At 39.3% G+C, this 19,026-nt stretch overlaps 1 protein-coding gene across 2 annotated transcripts in view; it reads right to left on the minus strand.

Moving 5' to 3' along the window:
- The window catches only part of LOC121959055 (protocadherin-15-like), a 398,851-nt gene that overhangs the window by 38,637 nt on the left and 341,188 nt on the right, over window positions 1-19,026 (minus strand). The window contains exons 29-35 of one of the 2 annotated variants that reach the window (XM_088069675.1): window positions 18,089-18,216; window positions 12,672-12,902; window positions 11,030-11,118; window positions 8,552-8,728; window positions 7,808-8,026; window positions 5,367-5,375; window positions 3,909-4,019 (exon numbers count right to left, since the gene is read on the minus strand). In XM_088069675.1, the coding sequence (XP_087925801.1) occupies window positions 3,909-4,019; window positions 5,367-5,375; window positions 7,808-8,026; window positions 8,552-8,728; window positions 11,030-11,118; window positions 12,672-12,902; window positions 18,089-18,216 (964 nt within the window). Of the gene's footprint in view, window positions 1-3,908; window positions 4,020-5,366; window positions 5,376-7,803; window positions 8,027-8,551; window positions 8,729-11,029; window positions 11,119-12,671; window positions 12,903-18,088; window positions 18,217-19,026 lie in introns of those variants that run through there. The other variant, XM_088069674.1, reaches the window with a different exon arrangement.

Genomic DNA, 19,026 nt, shown 5'->3' on the forward strand with positions numbered 1-19,026 from the left:
AAAAGAAAAAATCTTACTGCTGATCATTTTATGTAAAGGTTTATTCTGCTTGGATTATAGTTTTCTTGCTTTTTTTAAGGCTCTAAAATACTGATTTCTCTCCTGCCTTCTGGGTAGCCCTTTATTTTAATACAGTATAGAGCTTAAAACTTATGAAATCACCTAAAGCCAAGCCTTGAATTTTAATGCAAAGACTAATAACAAATCACGTTTCAGGAGACTGGTGTCTTTATTAACCCTATCATGCTATTTGTATCATATTTGATACATTACATTCTGTGGCCTTCATGTCACCCACATTAACATTACTAAAGCCTGTTTAACGGCCCATCTGCAGTCTGAAAGGCTGCTGGGGAGAGGAGTGTTAAAAGCGGCGTGTGAATGGGTGGATTCAAATACCAGCTCCAACCAGGAGGAGAGCTCTGAATATGGATATAAACACTCACACACACTTTGGTCCCCTCTTACAAAAATCTGAAAAATTTCACCAGAGGCCATAACACATGATTTTATGACGATTTAGAGCATGTCCAAGTGGGGACTTAAAAATGTCCTATTAGTTTTGCGTTCCCTCTTGGTGTCTGTGTATCGATGAGTATGTTCCCTGTTATATATATGCGCGAGTGCACACACACACACACACACACACACACACACACACACACACACACACACACACACACACACAGAGTATTGCGCAAGAAATCCCAAACTGCCTACTTTGCAAACACACACACTCTCACACACAAAAAAATTCCTCACCACAATTAAACATGCTCTGCAGCTTATCAATAGAATTAATTATCGCCCAGGGTGGTCTTTATAAATTACAGGCTGCATTTATTTCAATTATCTCATATCCAAGTTCATTTCCGCACACATTTTTCAGAAGATCATTTGGGCTGGTTAGTTGCGCACACACACACACACACACACACACACACACACACACACACACACACACACACACACACACACACACACTGTTGGAAATCCCTTGTTGTCATTTGGAGATAGTTCCTACCATCTTGCATATGAATTGCTCTCATGTTAATAGGAGTGGGGAAGCATATCAAGGACAGACAGGAAACCGGTGATGCATGTAATGCTGATAAGAGTTCCTCTCAACTTCTTAACGCTCCAGTAAGGAATTACAAATGAACTAACTGTGTGTTGCCTTGAGTGAGTGTGTTTTTGTGAGGTTGTTAAAACTTTCAGATAATAGTTAATACGGTGTCTCTAAGTACAGTCACTATTAGACTCTTGTTTAACCAAACCAACACTTGTCAAACCAGCGGAAATTGGCAAGAGGATACATTTACTAAAGATGCACAGAACCAGGGGAGCTACACCAAGCGGTGAAGAGAATATGACTAAACTGCAGAGAAACAAAGTGTCTTTTTGAGGTGGTAAAGAGTAGGTGGGCGATAATGTCCTTCAGTTCTGTTAGCAGTTGAGATGTAAGACAAAAATAACAAAAAGTAGTTTCACCTTAATCTTAAAAAAGCTTATTTACATTGTCTCAATGTGTTGGCTATGGTTCACGTCATAATTATTGCTTGCTTGCATTTAATAAACTGCTGCAAAAGCTGATCAACAAAAAGCTCATTTTAGAGGATACATTTGGAGGACTTTTTTTTATAGTTGCATTGAAAGACATCAATTGATGAAAATCTTGAAGTGAACTGAAGAGGCTGTACTCAAAGTGAATATTGTTCTGTGAACAGATTGTTGACCTTCATTTCATTTTTTGTATAGCGAGGACATTGGTATGCATTACAACAAGAGAACTGACAAGGAAAGAGCTGCATGCCGCTGAACTTTGTGAAGATAAAATTGCAGGGTTTATCTGCGACTGTTAATGCATTCAAAATAGAGCTTTGTATGGCGCTTGTTTGATGTGGGGTTACAAGGCTCTGCATAATGTCATCTCGAAATAATGTCAGTGTCTTTGACTGGTGCAAAAAGTGAAATTAAGGCGAAAAAAATGTCCCCAGACCACCATAAAGCCACATTAGGCCCCTTTCACAACAGTTTGATGCTGTTCTTAGAGACGTTTTCACTCAGCCGATAAATCCTTACAAGGGCTTCAAGCTCAGGAGTGATTTAGGAAAGTTCAACAAAGCAACTCAAGTGTGATGAATCAAGTTTTATTTCAGTGAGTGGATGTGTTTGAGTTGCTGTCACTGGGGGATCAAGAAAAATCTCAGCATTCTTCAATCAGACTTCAAAGACAGTTGATGATGTTGAAGAGCAGTCTTCACAGGCTGATACGTGCTGCCGTTTTGTGTGAGCACAGTCGTCTTATCATTTATATTTGACAGGAAACTGGCTCAAGTTATGAGCAATTAGTTTAATTGCTGGCCTATGTTGGCAAGCATTAAAATACGGTTGTTGAACAAGGCTGGTCTGTCGATGATGTGGATGCACATCCATCAGTGACCTAGAAAGAACCAGCAGAGTCTACTTCCCCCATTAGAGCAGTTTTGTTTGCTTACAAGGTGCACACTTTCACAAGCAGTGAAATAAATTACATCACTCAAGTAAACAAAGAGGTGAAGGAGTTTGCAGCCTCTTCTATGGTGCCTGTTCAAGATAGAAATGTTGCACCGTCTTTCTGCCTGACCGTTCTGAAAAAAACTTCAGATCACTCTATGTGCTTCCTCCCGTCCAGAGCAGGCAGCTCCTCTGGCGGGGAAATACAGCGTGAAGAGTCAGCGTTCCACCAAGGTGGTCCATTTTCAGCTGGCGTTGCGCCTGGCTTGTGTTGCCACACAGCCGGTGTGTCCCTGACGTTAGAAGCAGACTAGTGCCTTTTTGTGGGGGATGGGCTTGGTTGGGCTTGGGCTCAGTGATTTACTTAATGATCTAGGACGGGCTGGGTTTGGGCTTCAACTCACATGGGTTGGTTTGGTTTCGGCCATGTGTACAATCTGCCGTCAGGAGATTTAAAAAGCAGCTAATGGCAGTTAGCAGCTAAGTGAAATAAGAAGAACAGTAGCCGAATATCTGCCCAAATTGGGAAAACAATGAGGTCAAGGAGCTCCATATTCTGTGAGCAGATGACAAGATAAACCAGCATATAGCAGGACCGGTACATGATTGTTTTTGCCATGTTATGCCATTGTTATTGTTTAGAAAGCACTGGAGGATGCAGATTTTAAATGTCACACTAGACGCTGATTATGTTATGTCGAGTGGTTATCTGCAACGCCTCATCTCTGGACATGTTCAAAAAGCTCCTCAAACACCATCTGTACACCACAGCCTATAACCTCACTTAACTCTGCCTCCCTGCCAGTCACTCATTGCGTAACTCTGTTCTGTTTGTTGTTCGTTTTGTGTTATTATTTTATTCTACTGTGTAAAGTCTCCTTGGGTATCATGAAAGGCACTATTTAAATCTAAGATATTATTATTATTATTTCACCTCTTTTGCTACTGCAACACCAGCATACTATCTAAAATCACACACTGTGGCCCTCAACATGTCAATTCTTCCTTAGAAAAATCATATCAAATATTAATATTTTCCAAAGTATTGTATCACAGTTTCAGTATCCTGACAACACCAACCTACATTTCTCAAGCATGTTACACGACATAGCACAGGTGTCGAAAACATCAAAAGCTAGCTTTTAGGAAAATCTCTCTGGTCCTCTAGCACCTTAGCATTTGGTTCTGAGTGTGCTCAATGGTCCTGTCCCAACTTGTATAATATCAATATATATAATATATGTATGATATATGTAACATTATGGGACTGACTGCATGTGTGGACACCACAAAGCTCTCACAGCAGGAAAAGGCTCACTGCCAAAGGCTGGAGTTTTAACAGACATGGAAATGTAGGCTAATGCCTCTGCTTTGGCTCATCAATGTAAATGCCACTTTCACACTTCACTTACATGGCGTTGTCACCAAGCTCTTCATACAGGTTGTTGGCAGTGCCTCCCCCAGGTTTGCCCGTTGGCAGTGCCATCTGGATACGGGCTGTTTTGGCACACTCTGCCTGGCGCCTGGACACAGCAGAGAGGAAACAGAGTTAGTTATCAAAAGTTAAGAGTAAAATCTTTAAAGGTGTAGAAGCTTTAGAACATCCAAATCTATTTGAGTCCCTAAGCAAGTCCTCATGTCAGGTCCTCATTCATTTGTGTGTTTTTTTTAACATGAACATTTTCAGATTACACAACATAGGTATATTTTATCATAGTGCAGCAAAATGCAAGTGCGTGTGTGTACATTTTAGCTCAGCTTTTATTTGCTACCATTTTGGTCCAGACTGAAATATCTTGACACAAATTGGTGACGTTATGACGACATTCATACTCTTTGCAGGATAGAAACTGGCTTTGATGATCCCCTGACATTTTCTCTAGCTCCACAAGGTTGACATTTTTGTTTTTTTTAGTGAAATGTCACAAGTTTTGGATGGATTAACTTGAAATTTTGCTCACACACATTTTCTGTCCCCCTAAGGATGAACTGTAATCACTTTGGTGATCACTGAAGTTTTCCTCAAAGGCCGTCATCAGGTCAAATGATCACTTTCTCAGCTGTCACCAAATACCAACAAACAAATGGCGTTCCCATCAGTCACAATCGGACTTTGTGTTTTCTGCTAGTTGAAAAGTGTTAGCATGTTATCATGCTAAACTGACATTGAAACGCTAACTAATGTACCTGCTACACTGTCATTTTTAGCATGTTTCTAGCATTAAGCCCCAAGCAAATGGAGTGTGTTTAGTAGCCTGGGACGGCTTCTTGTTTTTATTTTAAATGAGAGTGAAGCGTTTTGCCTGCTGCTATCGCGTTACTGAACGCTTCTTGGGTTTTTTTTGCTCTTTTTTTGCGCCCCGCATTTTTGCAGCGGCAAAAATGTTACAGTCATCATTTGACATATACTGCTGTGACAGTCATCATTTGACATATACTGCTGTGACAGTCATCATTTGACATATACTGCTTCCTCTCATATTCAATTTCCACAAATTGGCTTCAATTTACCACCTCTCCATCTGCGTCGCCAATTTCTTCTGTCTCCAAAATCTGTGTAGGCATGGGGCACAGTTTTCCTACAGGTGCTCACATTTTCCCTTCAAGTTAATCTTTAAAGATTGCAACACACCCCACACCCAAACACAAACACACTCTAATAAAAGCATCTTTCTTGGACTTTTACTGATTCTGTGTTCTTCAGGATTACTTTCTTTGATTGTCCGCTGTCCTTTCTGTCTCGCTGCTCCTCCTGATCTCATCCATTTCATTGTATGATGACAGTCAACACATTAATCACAATAAGAGGTGTTTAAGACAGCCATGACATAAATATTTTAGCGTGAGAATTATATGAAAGCAGTACTCACTCTCTGAATCTGGTGGCGACAGACGCAGCAGACGAGACAGAGAAAGAGAGAGAAAGATTAGTGATTATTAGAACCATAAATCACACAGCACCTCTTGTTAGCCAGGTTTACTTTCTGTAATTTACAACCCAGTTGGACAATTGGTCTTCATTACAGTCATTTAGCAACAGAGACTAGTGATTATTATGCTGATGATTACTACTCTGTTTTTCTTTCTTCAAATCTCTTCTCCTCTTCAGTCTCTTGTTATTTGTCTCTCTTTCTCAGCAGGATGAGAAGCGCTCTCCAAAACGCACTGATCCAGTTTATGAGTGAGTGTGTGTGCTTGTTTGTGTGTTGGGAGACAGATGAAATTAATAGCCTTTCACGGTGGTTAGCTAAACAAACTATTAGAATTGGCACTGTGGGACAGGCTGGCATGCTGAATCATCGAGGGAAGTGACTGGCCCAGGTGATAAAATGATAAATAGTGCTAAAGGACGTCCTGTGGGAGACACTGTCAGCTTTGACTTTTTTTTTCTTACTGTCTGCATTCTCTTAAAAGACATTCATAAGTTCTCTAAATGACTTATTTCTACTAGCATTCCCTTTTAAAGTAAAATCCTCCTTCTTTAGACCCACATGTTTTGAGAACCTTAGTTAATACATTTTAATTAAGTAGCACCAAATTGCCAAATGTTAAAGTAGATATTTTATTTAGGGCACAGGTATGACAGCGCTGGAATGCTTAAGCATAGAAATCACTCCAAAGGTACATTACAAGGAAGGATTTACTGATGGACTGCTGTGTTTGCAGCAGTATATTTTACAGCTACACAATGATCCACATACAACTCATGCAAGAGAAGTAAACAGATATAAAGTGTGACGAAGATAAATTTAAAAGGAGCAGGTTATGCATTGATGGGCAGCTTAGATTTAGAAGGACTGAAACATTTGTTAGTCCATGTCAATACTTTTCAACATCCCGAGTCTTTCAGTGGCAGTAATTTGTTAGTCCATTCGCCCACTCAGGACAGAAATCTTTAAAAAGTTGACAAAAAATATTTTTCAAATCATTTTTCTTAGGTTCTGTGCTTTCCTGAAACAAAAACACACTGATGATTTTAGCATGTTTCTCAAAGGGAAGTAAATAATGCATTTGATGTGTACTATTTGGTGTATCAGTGAGTTTAATGACACCACGAGGATTGTGTATGTTGATTTAAATTAAACTACAGTGCTAATTTTAATATATCAGCACAAAGATGTGGCTAAATTACATTTTTTAAATAGTTATGAGTGTTTTACTGTTGTAGTTTTTGGACTGCAGTGGATGTCTTTGGCAGAGGAATAAGCAATATCAGGTTTTAGATGACCCTTTGCTCAAGCCCACCCTCAAACACAAACTGGCTGATGATGGCACAGCACCAGCTGGCTCAGTCCATGCTTTGAAAACTACCTATAGCACAGAACTGGAGTGGCCAAACTTCTTTGAATGGGGGCCAGATAAGATACTGTGAAAAAAAGAAGCTCGGGGCCCGCTGCTTCTGGCGTTTTTGGATTATTAAAAATACAAAATGAATACATTCAAATTGTCATTGCTTCTGAGAGCAGTTGTCCTTGTTCTTAACTTTACACTTTTTTTCTTCATGTGTTTTTTTTTCTTAACTGTGTGTTTTTTTCTTCATGTGTTTGCTTGGCAAAACTAGTGTTTATAAAAACACTAGTTTTGCCTTCATAGATCCTACTTGGTGCATGGTTAAACGTGGTGTCTGGAGGATGTGCTCTAATGACACTCACTGACTGGAGAGGTTAGAAGGAAATATATGCTACATGTTATACCTTATGTTTCTAGGATAGCACTTCTATGCCACACTAGCTAGGCTACTGAAGGTATACTGAATGTTTATGATTTCTGCTTTTTAATGATTTCACTGCGAATAAGGACAACCCTGCTTTACAGGAAGTGTTGCTGTGTAATCTCATTATCTACTGTCTCCATTATCAGGTGATCTGTTTACCTTTTTAACCTGATTTTGGTGCTGTGTGAGTTTCAACATCATGGATTACCTTCAAATGCAAACTGTAGACCCATATGTCAGCTTCTTTCTTAAATGTTTTTTTTTTTCATTTTCTAGAAATTAGATAATAGTTCTTCAGGGAGTGATATCAGTGCCAGCGTGCACTCTGTGCTAGCTCCAAACGCTTCACAGACCATCGCCAGATGACAACAAACAAGCAGTCTTAAATAAAACTATTAGGAGGATAAACTCACTGTTGATTTTAGTCTTTTCATGAGGTTTGTTGAGCAAAGAAAGTGTACTGTGGCATATCACCAACCCAAGTCAGTCAGAGAGATAGATAGCTGCTACAGCCTTATTCAGTCGACACTGTCCCTGATTAAAATGACATTTTATTCCAAAACTGTAAAAATACTACTTCACGTAATTTACACTTACTGTCTGTAGGTGATAATGACGATCAGTATGGCTGGGACACAGCAGATGATGATGATAACTGCCAGTGCCAACAGCGCCCCCTCTGTGTAGCCTACAATCTGCACAGCTTTCTTTACGCTGGTCACCACTTCAGGGGTTCGGATCTCCAGAATGCGTCCACCAGGAGGAAGGAAGGGCTGGAACTCTTTATTGATGTCCAAGAGTTTACCATCAAGAAACCTTGGGGCGAAAAAAACAATGATGTAAGTGAAAAAATGTCTATTTAGCAAAAAAATTACACACTGAACTCTAAAACTCAGTGCAAGTGATGCCAACATCAAACTAGTGGCTGATGGTGGTGAAAGGCAAAACTGCCAGATAGATATCAAAAAACTTATCCATGCAGCAAGTGCTCAGTAAGTTTCATGCTAAAACAAACACTTGTGTGTGGTCAACTTTTTTTGTTTTATATGTTTTTTTGTGTGTATGCAATTCCTAACTCCTCACCCTTAAAATAGCTCTCACACAGAATGAAGAATGACAAAATGTCTTCTTGATGCTGCCAGAGAGTACAAGACTGACTTCAACAATATACCTGCAAACTTGTGTGATTGGCAGCACTCCAAAAAACTAATTGAGGCCAGTTAAACTAGGATTTACCTAATTGCGATGTAATTCAGGTTCAGTCCTGTCCCGTTTATGATTTAAAGATTTTGGAGCGCTGCCATTTTACTTTTCATGGATTTGCTTTCATGAAGTTCTTACTTGTGGAGCTCCTGTCTAGATACAGCTCTATTTGTCAGCGGGTCGATAGCATAAATCATGAGGTCCGACTTGGTGTAGTCTTCCTGCTCCATTCCGTCACCATGGCGATGTGGCCCGATGGTTTCCACGACAACCTTTGCTCCCGGTATCTGCTCCTGGACGTAGCGCTCCAAAATGCTGAGGATTAAAAAATGATGGGTTCTGACTGATGGGATCACAGTAACGCCTTCAGGACACTGACATGGCTGATACGCACGTCAATGTACACATATACCAAAATACACACTTCTTTGAGCACAAACATGTACTCATTGTGACTCATGTCACACCACACACCAAAGGGGCACACAAAACCACACACATTTTTTTTCATCCTCTCAGCTAAGCAGAGTCGTGCTGTGAAATATTGATTTCTGTCCCGCCAGAAACACCTGCTCACAGCAGGAAATGCCCCACTAAGGTGTGCATGTGTGTTTGTGTGTATTTATGTGAGAGAATAAGGCAGATAGAAAAGATGGTCAGCGCTTTAAAACGTCATTATAAAGTAACGTGAGATAAATGAAGCAGCAACCTGAATGAGCTGTGTATGAAAACATTTATCATATAATGAATGATGCAATTTGTGTTTACCATTAACATTTTGCCTTTCTTCAGATGAATGAAAACACATTTGGGAGACTGTAAAGCAAAATAATAGCATTTGATTTAAGCAAATTCTTGAAAAACAGGCTGAGCTACATTGGAATAAAGTCAGAGTATCTTAGATTAAAGCTGCCACTGTCGTGTTGATAAGCTTATTTTTTAGGGCTTGAGCTCCAAATGTTTTGAACTTAGCAAAGAATATCTTATAGGGTGCGTGTTGGCTTTGAGAGATTGAGAGTAGGGCAGGACAACAAAGAAGCCAACTGGTGGGGCATAGGTAACAATAGCGCCATGTTTAGACGTTCAGCCCAAATCTTATTATTATTAATCATCATTTATTTTTATTTATTTTTGAATATCCAGATTGTATTCAGACTGATCTTAGGAAATCTGGACATGAAAAAGAAAGAAAGATATCTACGAACATATCTCAGTGAAGCTAAAACTTCCAGGGCTGAAAAATTAAGCCAGCAACAAAGTACAAAAAACTGCAGTTTGTCAAATGTCCACTTGAGGCTGGCTCCAAAAGCAAGTCAATACTCGGAGACCCTATGTTAACATGGGGACAGACATAAGGTCTAATGTTCAAAGTGGACAATTCTGCCAAATTTGAATAAATTCCCTCATGGCATCGATGTGAATGGGACTAACTGAGGGAGGTATAACCTCAAAAACATAACGCCTTCGACAACAGCTATCACCAGCACAGAGGCATACAAATTATTCCTTGAAAAACATGCCCATGTGTTCACATCCAAGGATCTGGATGTCCTTAGTGCCCCTAAACCTCAATACCAACAAAAATAAACTAAAATATAATGATAAATTACAACTATAACCGCAGTGTGCTCTGCATTTTTCTCTGGCAATAATGGGGACATTGTTTTCTCTGTAGCTGTGGCCTTGCTGTGGTGGTCTGATGCCTGTCCTTGTTACAGTCCCACTGTGGGTTCTAGTTCAACATAGCACTTTGGAGCTTCTTTTTTACTGGGACACCTCATTATGATAAAAAAAACTATTTTTAAACGCAGGACTTTCTGTGCTTTCATCAAGTCTTGATTTACCCATGTTAGTAACTACAGCTTTATTCCTTCCTTATGAGAGACACAAAACGACTAAATCAGTATTGAGGGACCACACACACTGGTGTTACTGTATAAAATGGTTTCCTGTGGCCAAAAAGGTTGGCGGTTCAATCCCAGGCTTTTGGGTCCCATGTCAGTGTGTCCTTGAGCAACACACTGAAGCCCAGGTTGCTCAAGGTTGCTTCTGATGGGCTGCCCTGCTCCTTGGATGGCAGATCCACCACTTTTGGTGTATGAATGTGTGTGTGAATGGATGAGCGAGGTGCAAAATGTAAAGCTCCTCATCCAGTGAGATACAAAGACACTGAAAAAATTACCATTAACCAATATAATATCAAATCAAGGTGAAACCCTTATTTTAATACTGCATAGCTTAATATACACCCACTCTGATACAGTACCTTCACATTTGAGCTCTTGCTGACTTTTCTGACTTCTAATGGCATTGAACGTGATAGCAAGATGTGTTTTTTCACTTTTATCACTGTTCGATGAAATTACATATTCAGGGGTATTATAGCATAAGAGGAGTTATCTGACATGAGTGGGCAACTGTTTATCAGAGGCTAACAATAGACTTTATGTAAGCAGAGGCTCAGTGGCTCAACAGAGCAGATGTCCATCAGCAACTATTTGCAATTTGATGACACGTGTTAACTCAAACTGCCTGCTCTGGCATCATTATATTTCTAGAAAATGGGAACATTTCTAACTTTTACATTTAAAAAACATGTAATATAATGTAAGTTACCTGAGCAGCTTGTCTTTGTTTTTCTCCACATAAGTTGGAGGGACGTTTGATACAACCACCTGCATGTCCAGCTGGTTCACCACTGACACCTACACAAGAGAGAAAAATGCAATTAAAAATCATTTCTGCATTAAAACTAAGCTGAAAAAAAACAAAAAAAAACCAAAACATGTTCAGCTTTGAATTATTTCATTAAACCCCATCAGGGAGCATCTCCACCACTGAAAAAAAAGTTTGCACTGGAAAAGATAAAAATTTCAATCCAACTAACTTTCAAGCTTTTTCATATTCTCGAAGCAACATAAAGCTAATTGCAATTAAGTTTAATCATGTAATTCAGTTTTTGTTTAGAAAAATGTAGGATATAAGTTGAAGTAAACTATCATGCCACAGTTAACACAGACATAACATAGTGAAATTCAATGGCTTTTGAACTACTTTTCTAGTCCTATTTTGTATTTTCAAGGACTCTGCTCAAAGCAAATAATTAATTTTCAAATATAAACCTTTATTATACCCAAATATATCAACAATATTGTGATCAATGTCTGTCTTATTCAGTGGGGGGTAAGTTACCACACTCTTTTTAGGCGTAACTGTATAAAATTATCAACAAAACATGAATGTAATATAACCATCTGAAAGTAGCGCAAGGAAATAATGCCAGCTGGAACCTAAAGATATACTTTTAGATTTTGGTTAAAAACATTCTATAGACTCATACAGAAGTAACCACTCTCAATTTTTGATTATGATCACTAGAAGTGTGTAGCAGTGTATTTTTCTGCCCTCTGCCTGTATTTTCTTCTCATTTTTTATGCTTGGGGCTTTTATGGGAATGTACCCCCACAGCACTCAGGTAAGGTTTCAGCTTTATGAGAAGGAGGCGACCAGGACGCCAGACAGTAAGCAGCGGGCATTCAAACAGCACCAAAAAACGCAAATATAGGGTGAATCTGGGGTTGGCTTTTGCCTTTACTTTTGCTGGTGAGTGTGTTTACAAACAGTGGCCAACAATCCTCAAAGTATACCTTTAAATTTTACTTTTGACATAGCTATTACATTGGGGCACTGCTGAAGAGAGAGAAAAGCATATCACAATGAAAAGCTGGCTCATTAAGTTAAGTCATGTTAAGTTTAGCCTTGCCAACACAGGTCTAATGGTCAGGGTTTTCAGAGTGGAGCAAAATAATCCACAATATCATGCAGGACATCATTAAGGCCGGACAGAAAAGAAAGAGAGAGAGCAAGACAGTATTGTGTCAGAAATTAAAAAAAAAAAAAAGTTAACTGATATATATGAAAGCCAACTTTTACATAATTTCGACTGTTGTGTCGTTCGTTCGAATCGGTGGAAAGAAGCCAGCAAGGATAGATGAGGGTCAACAGTGTGGGTCACAACAAAGACTAGAGCCACAGATGCTCACTGACGGCGATGGTCAACTGTCAGCTTGGTGAGTCAAGGCCTTTTGACAGCATTACGTCGTTCATTTGAATTTCAATTACTTTTTAAGCACATTATTAAAAATGTACTATTTCATACCAATACATGATGTTTTTCCCCTATAAAATAAAGCACATCAAGCACATTGTGGAAACTCTGTTCAGATTTGCTACTATGTAAAAAAATGAATATGTTTACCACTATCTCCGCCTTGCTGCTGTGTCCTTGACCATAGTTGTCTGTAGCAACGACCTCAAACTTAAAATATGACCGCCTCATGTTGCGGTACATGATCGCCGTCTTCACCACGCCCGTGTAAGGTTCGATGACAAAGCCGTCTTTGGTGTCTTTAGCATCTTTACCAGCAGGAGGGGGAATGATGAGCCGGTACATCATAGAACTGTAGTTACCCGTGTCTTTGTCCAGAGCCTGTAAAATGAGGAAAACAAGAATCACAACACAGTCATTAGTGTAATCATCATCATGACACCACGAAAATACCATCATCATCATCATAATCACTGTTATAATGAAATGTCATCATCGTCATCAGCAGCGACACAAACACTGTGATCAAGTCAGTCATTGTTTCCATTATCATAAAAATCAATTATATGTTCTGGGATTATTATCATCACTATCATGAGCCCTTTGATTCCAGGTGTTGAGCTGCTGATCAATATGCAGAGTTGCCATGTATATTGATTCGTTTAGGACAGATATCTTGTATTTCTCATTAACCAAAAGGCCATGTATTACTGTTGCTCTTTCTGGATTTTCTTTTATCATGGGGACAGCCTGCTCTGTTTGTTTGTGCTGTTTGATGTAGTACTCTGAATCAGCAGTAGGGGGTAAAGCGGTGCTTTGAGCTGTTTGCAGGTCTATTCATCTGTTCTGTCATTCTGGCTAACCATCAAGTTTCTCCCTCATTCACACATACATGCAAACCTCACATTCACGTCCAGACATAGGCACACACTCAGACAGACATTGATTTATTTTTGAGTCTTTACAAGAAGGGCTGGGAGTATAGACTACAGATTCAGCTCTGAGACACCCACCACATCAATGGTAACGCTACGACTGCAGGAAACACAAATGTTTTATTTTTCTTATGGCCAGGGAATAAAGAAATGGAAGCAGGAAAGAATAGAATGCATAAAGGAAATAAGGAAGCATACATACAGAAAGATGAGGGAATAAGGGAGGACTGAGGGAAGAATAGATGTACAGATTTTTTTTTTTTTTGGTGTTCTTACTTGCAGGGGTGAGCGGCACAGTTGGGATAACTTTTCAGCAATACATCAATACCTGCAGTAATATCAACCACCTGTCTGAACTGCAAAAGCACAGCTATGGAGTACAGACCTGATTATTTTCTATTGCACCTAGAAAGAGTAGAGCTGTGTCCTAAATCCACATACATACAAAGTCTAACTAGGTGGAGCTGCCAAAGTGAATAAATTAATAACTGGCTGTTGATGAAAAAGCTCCAGAAAAAAGGACTAATCTGTTGGATAACACAGTGCTGTCTCAGCTGCTGTCACAGTTTGATTGCCTTTGCTCTGTTGCATCATTTTCTACAGTATAAAACAGTGACGTATGCCAGTTTCTTGTGTGCTAACCAGTATTGCAGTACTCGAGGTCAGTCTTGGTGTCATGACTGGTATCCAGGTCACTTTTTGAAAGTCTTGATCTTGTCTTTGAATGGCAGAGGAATTCAGGTTTTTATTATAAGGCCAGTCAAGACCGCAACTGAAAGGACGTCACTAAATTGGGAGCGCAAAAAAAAGAGGAGTGTTGAATAAAGACGGTTCAGTTGTTTTCAGTTGGTTTGTATTTTTTAAAATTGAAAATCAATTGGTAATTAATTAAACCTTTAACAACTTTTCTCTTTATTTTTTTGTAAGACTCTATCCTTTAATATGGTTTACATTTTACTGCTCTGACAAGCACTTTGAATTGCCCTGTTACCTGAAATGTGCTATACAAATAAATCACTAGCTGCCTGGTAATGGAGCAGTGTTTTTTCATATTTATTTCATGACTTGTTTGATTCATTGATTGATTGCTTGGAACTTAAGCTGTGAATGGCTCATGACTGTCACATCTGTTTTTGTAAACGTCAGCATATCAGGGTCTTGGAGTGTTGTCCCATTTCATAGAAGTTTTCAACCAGTATCCTTTGTAACTCTGTTCAAAGGGGCAAGGCGGTACTCAAAAATGAGGGGTTGGGGAAAAATATAAAATGGGATTGGGCACGCCCATTTTCTAGTTGTTTGTTTGGTGTGTCTGGGAATTCATAGTACAAAAAACAGAATTGCCCAAGGCTGTTCTTTAACATGTCTTGTCATGTACGTAAGAACCAAAAATAAACACCGTAAGGTGGACTACTATAAGCAAACTGTTTAACAACATTTGTACAGAAATGATTCTATCAAGCTTTTTCACTGTACACAGTTTCCACATTTCACTTCCTGGATTGTAATTCTGTCATCTCACAAGTTCCTCCAGCAGCACACCTACACCAGTGCGGCTGTCTGAATATTTTTAACGCAGGGCTATTTTTGGTATGAATACTCACTAAAAGGGTAGGATGGAATTAGTAATTAAAAGGTGAGGAGAGAGGCTGCAGAAAGAAAGAAGTTTAAACTTTACATCTGCACTGGTTGTGGTTGAAGAAGTGACAAGCATTTTGGGAAGACAGTGTGACAAAGTGGTTTTGAAGAACAAAAGACTCTTTTGAGGTATTGAGTAGGTTGCCAATGCATGACTCATCTGCAAGCTAATCAATATTTGTGTTCTAGCATCCCCTGAGGGACAAAATACTGAACTCCAGCACATGCACTTGAACACGTACACTCTCAAGACATGGCAGGCTTGAGTGAAGCAATAAACACACAGATAAAACAACAAACACACAAAAAAAAACCTCATTAAGACAACGTGCGTGCTTCTGACAGATGTGATGGAATTAGTTAGACTTGAGTGAAACCGCTGAGATTGAAAACGCACATTCAAACTTTCTCTTCACCTCTTGTCTTGCTCCTTCATCTAAATGTTGGCAAATGTGCCGTGAGCATCCTTGTCCATCTCTTAAGACACCACTCCCCCACTCCATCCATTCATCCACCCATGACTCATGCACGTCTCCCCTACCTTCTTCTGTCAGTTTGTCTCTCAGCAGGATGCCAGTTAGCTTTATCTAACCATCAATCCTCTCTCTTCCTTCCAACATCTAGATCTATTGCCTTTCCCTGTGGTGATCGAGCCTACTACCAAGCTATTAGTTCTTCCCCTCTGGTCTGTTAAAGTATTTAAAGAGGTCAGAATACTGTGGAGAAGGTTACGGTAAACCAGCACCAGCCTTGACACTTAAAATCCATATGCAAAACCACCCCCCTCTGGTGATTGCAACACAGGAATAATAATTTGATCAACTAGGTTTGTGAGAAAGAAAGAACATTTTCTATGTTTGTGATATTGTGATTTTGAATTATTCTCTCATCTTCCCTGTCACTCTCACTGTGTGTGACCTAATGAAGAAGGAATGTCTAAGAATGATTTTAAAAACTGTAATAAAATATTAAAGCCCATACTTTTCTGCCACAGACCCTCACCGAGTCTCTTGTGGCATCCAGGCTCATTAAAACATATTGCTACTTCTCAGATAGAGGCTGAGAGCTCTGTGACCCATTTTGGGTCCTAAAAGGCATTTTAATAACACGAGATTCGCTCGAGTTGTTTACAGTGATATGAAATTCTCCAGAGTTGGGTAAAGAAAGGGAAACAAAGAGATGTATCAATTCACAGAAAGGTAGAGGTAGATGTCGAGGGAGAGAGACAGAGAATAATCTTAATCTTGTTACTTACTGGACTGAAAAATATCCTAATTTAAAATAAACAACAGAAATACAAGCACACAAACCCTCACGGGCCCCGTTAGCACCTTCGTATGGAGCAAAAAAAAAAAAAAAAAGCTGTCAACACTTTCTTTGTGTCATAATATTTTGAGTCTCACGTTAAAATTGGGGACATTATTAGGCAACAAGTACAAGGAGCTTCTTAAAATACAAAGCAATCCATGCAGCAATGATACAAACATTGTAAAAGTTGTAATAAATGCGGCTTTTGAAACTATATCAACAGCAGAGGCGACAACCGCAGTCACAGAGGTAAGCAGCAGCATTGCTTTAAGGAGCGGTAGCAGTGAGAAGAGCACTGAAAGCTTAAGTAACCTGGCATGATTAAGAGATTTTATTGGATATGTGTTGCAGTAAGAGAAGTGTAGATTTCCATTCCTTAAAAATGAGTCTTTCAGTGACAGTCATCCCTAACATCAAGCTGTGTTAAGCTGTGGGAAAGGACACAGTAGATTGTGAGCTGCCAAAGATGGCAAGTCCAGCTTCCAATCGATGCCTCTTCCATAGGCATTTGAGTACCAGTCACCATTTTGGACCGGAATCCAGTAAGTGAGAACCAAAAAATGTGTGAAAATGTGCCCTCTGACACATGTCATCTGTCACACAGTGGTGAGACAGAGGGTTAGATCTTGTGCAATCTGGATTTGGAATAGTGAAGATGATAGATGACTTTGAACTGGATAAGCTGGTGTCTACTATTAACAGAGCAGGACTGTATTATAGACAAACTCTCCTCCCACCTAACTCCAGAGAATTCAAAACCTGGTTTACAGTCCCAGGCTTCCTCAATTTTCACAGTAAAAGCTTCGATACAATCGCCAAAACAAACATACAAACTTAAACACAAGGCCCCTGGAGTCAGATGTGTTCTTTACGTTATCAAAAACTTTGTGTTTCACTGGAGGGTTTTAAAAATTAAGGATCTCAGATAGGACAAAGTGCCTAACTTGTGGATATCGATAAAAATGTGAATGAGGCAACCCTCTCTAGTTTTTTTAAGTGGCATTATTGTTGTTGCCACTTTTACAAAGACAAACCAGATTGCTTTCCATTTTTCCTTCAGAGCTTATCAATGGGGCTTTTGTTCCCTTGTCGGGTTAAATTTATAGTTATTTTTGATGTTCCACTGTCCACCATTTCCCCTTCCAGGGAAAGTAACTGCTAAGAATCATTATTGTAGCAAAGGCTCGTCAGTTTTGCTTATACCTATAAAGGTACTTAAACAAAAAGAGTCTGAGCCAAGAGGGCAAACTCTTTATTTCCTCCTACATTGTCAACGGCAGCACATTACAGCTCCACTTATGTGATGAGAACGTAAGTCTTGAATCTTTTTTGTGTCTTGTTTTTAGTGTAGCTGCACCAGTTGTAGGATTCCTAAACATAAAGCATTATTTTAAGATAATGGCACTTTGCTAAATTTAAGCAAATTTTTGCACATCCTGAGAAAATCATGCTATTTTTTTGTTCTTACCAGTGCAAATGTACAAGTTTGAGCTGCTTCATACTAGTTTTAGATATCTTTGGGTTCTTACGGACTAGATATTTTATTTATTTAAATCTTGGCAAGCAAAATGTACCTATTTGCCGATTTTAGTTCAAGCAAAAAAAATAGTCTATTTCCACTTTAATAACTTTGTATTGTCACGTGTTCTGGTATTTTGTCCACCTCCTGAACTTTGGTTGTGTCTGTACCTGAATTTGCAGGACGGAGGTGAAAGTTTTGGCATCTTCTGCAACCCCTCCAATGTAAAGAGATCTGGTGAAGACCGGTGGGTGATCGTTCTCATCCTGGATGTCGATTATCACTTTGGCGGTGTTAGCTGAGACAAACACACAAGATTGACACATTATTATAGACATTTGAATTTGTCAATACAAAATGTAGAAAACGGGATCTTATCTTAAACACAAAAAGTATTTGGGGTAAAAAGCAAAAAATAAGATCCATGAAAAGAAGGATCAAGGACAAACACAGTCATTAACAAGGGACCATATCCGACCCATTTCAGACCTGCAGTCCTGAACCTGCAACTGCCAAATATTGACAAGAAAAGCAACAGTTCAATCCTGGCGCTGTGAAGATAACACCATGTTCAGGCAAAGTCACAGCTTCTGCATTGCCTGCAGGTGTCACAAATATTACATTAGCAGCAGATATTACTAACTTTAATTATAGGTGACAATATTGACATGTCTACATTATTTGTCTGAACTGTTTTTTCTGTTGCTTTTTTTCTTTTGGTTGAAAAGGTGTGTGGCAAGTGTAAAACTGGTCTGACAGTGATTGAGCAGCCTCTCCTAGAGGAAAATCTGCAGCCAAAGTTACAAACCGTTACCATGACGTGATCAGCAGCATTTGGAAAAAAAACAAAGAGTAGCAGGACAACAGCAGAGGCAGGAAGAGTAACATTCCCTGAAAACATGGTTCAAAATCTTAAGCATTTCTTTAAGACATTGAATAGTCATGATTAAACAGGTAACAGAGGACCTGTTATGCCTTTATTTTTGTCACTGGTGATGCCTTCCACTCATCACTGCATCCTGTATGAAAAGGTTGAGGGATCCTCTCTGTGTGGCAGACATAATAGCAAATGTATCTATTTATCTATGGGGCCTTTATTAGGAAGAAG

The sequence above is a fragment of the Plectropomus leopardus genome, chromosome 19 (assembly GCF_026936395.1).
Source record: "Plectropomus leopardus strain MGB_pleo_1.0 chromosome 19, ASM2693639v1, whole genome shotgun sequence".
Taxonomy (NCBI): Eukaryota; Metazoa; Chordata; class Actinopteri; order Perciformes; family Serranidae; genus Plectropomus; species Plectropomus leopardus.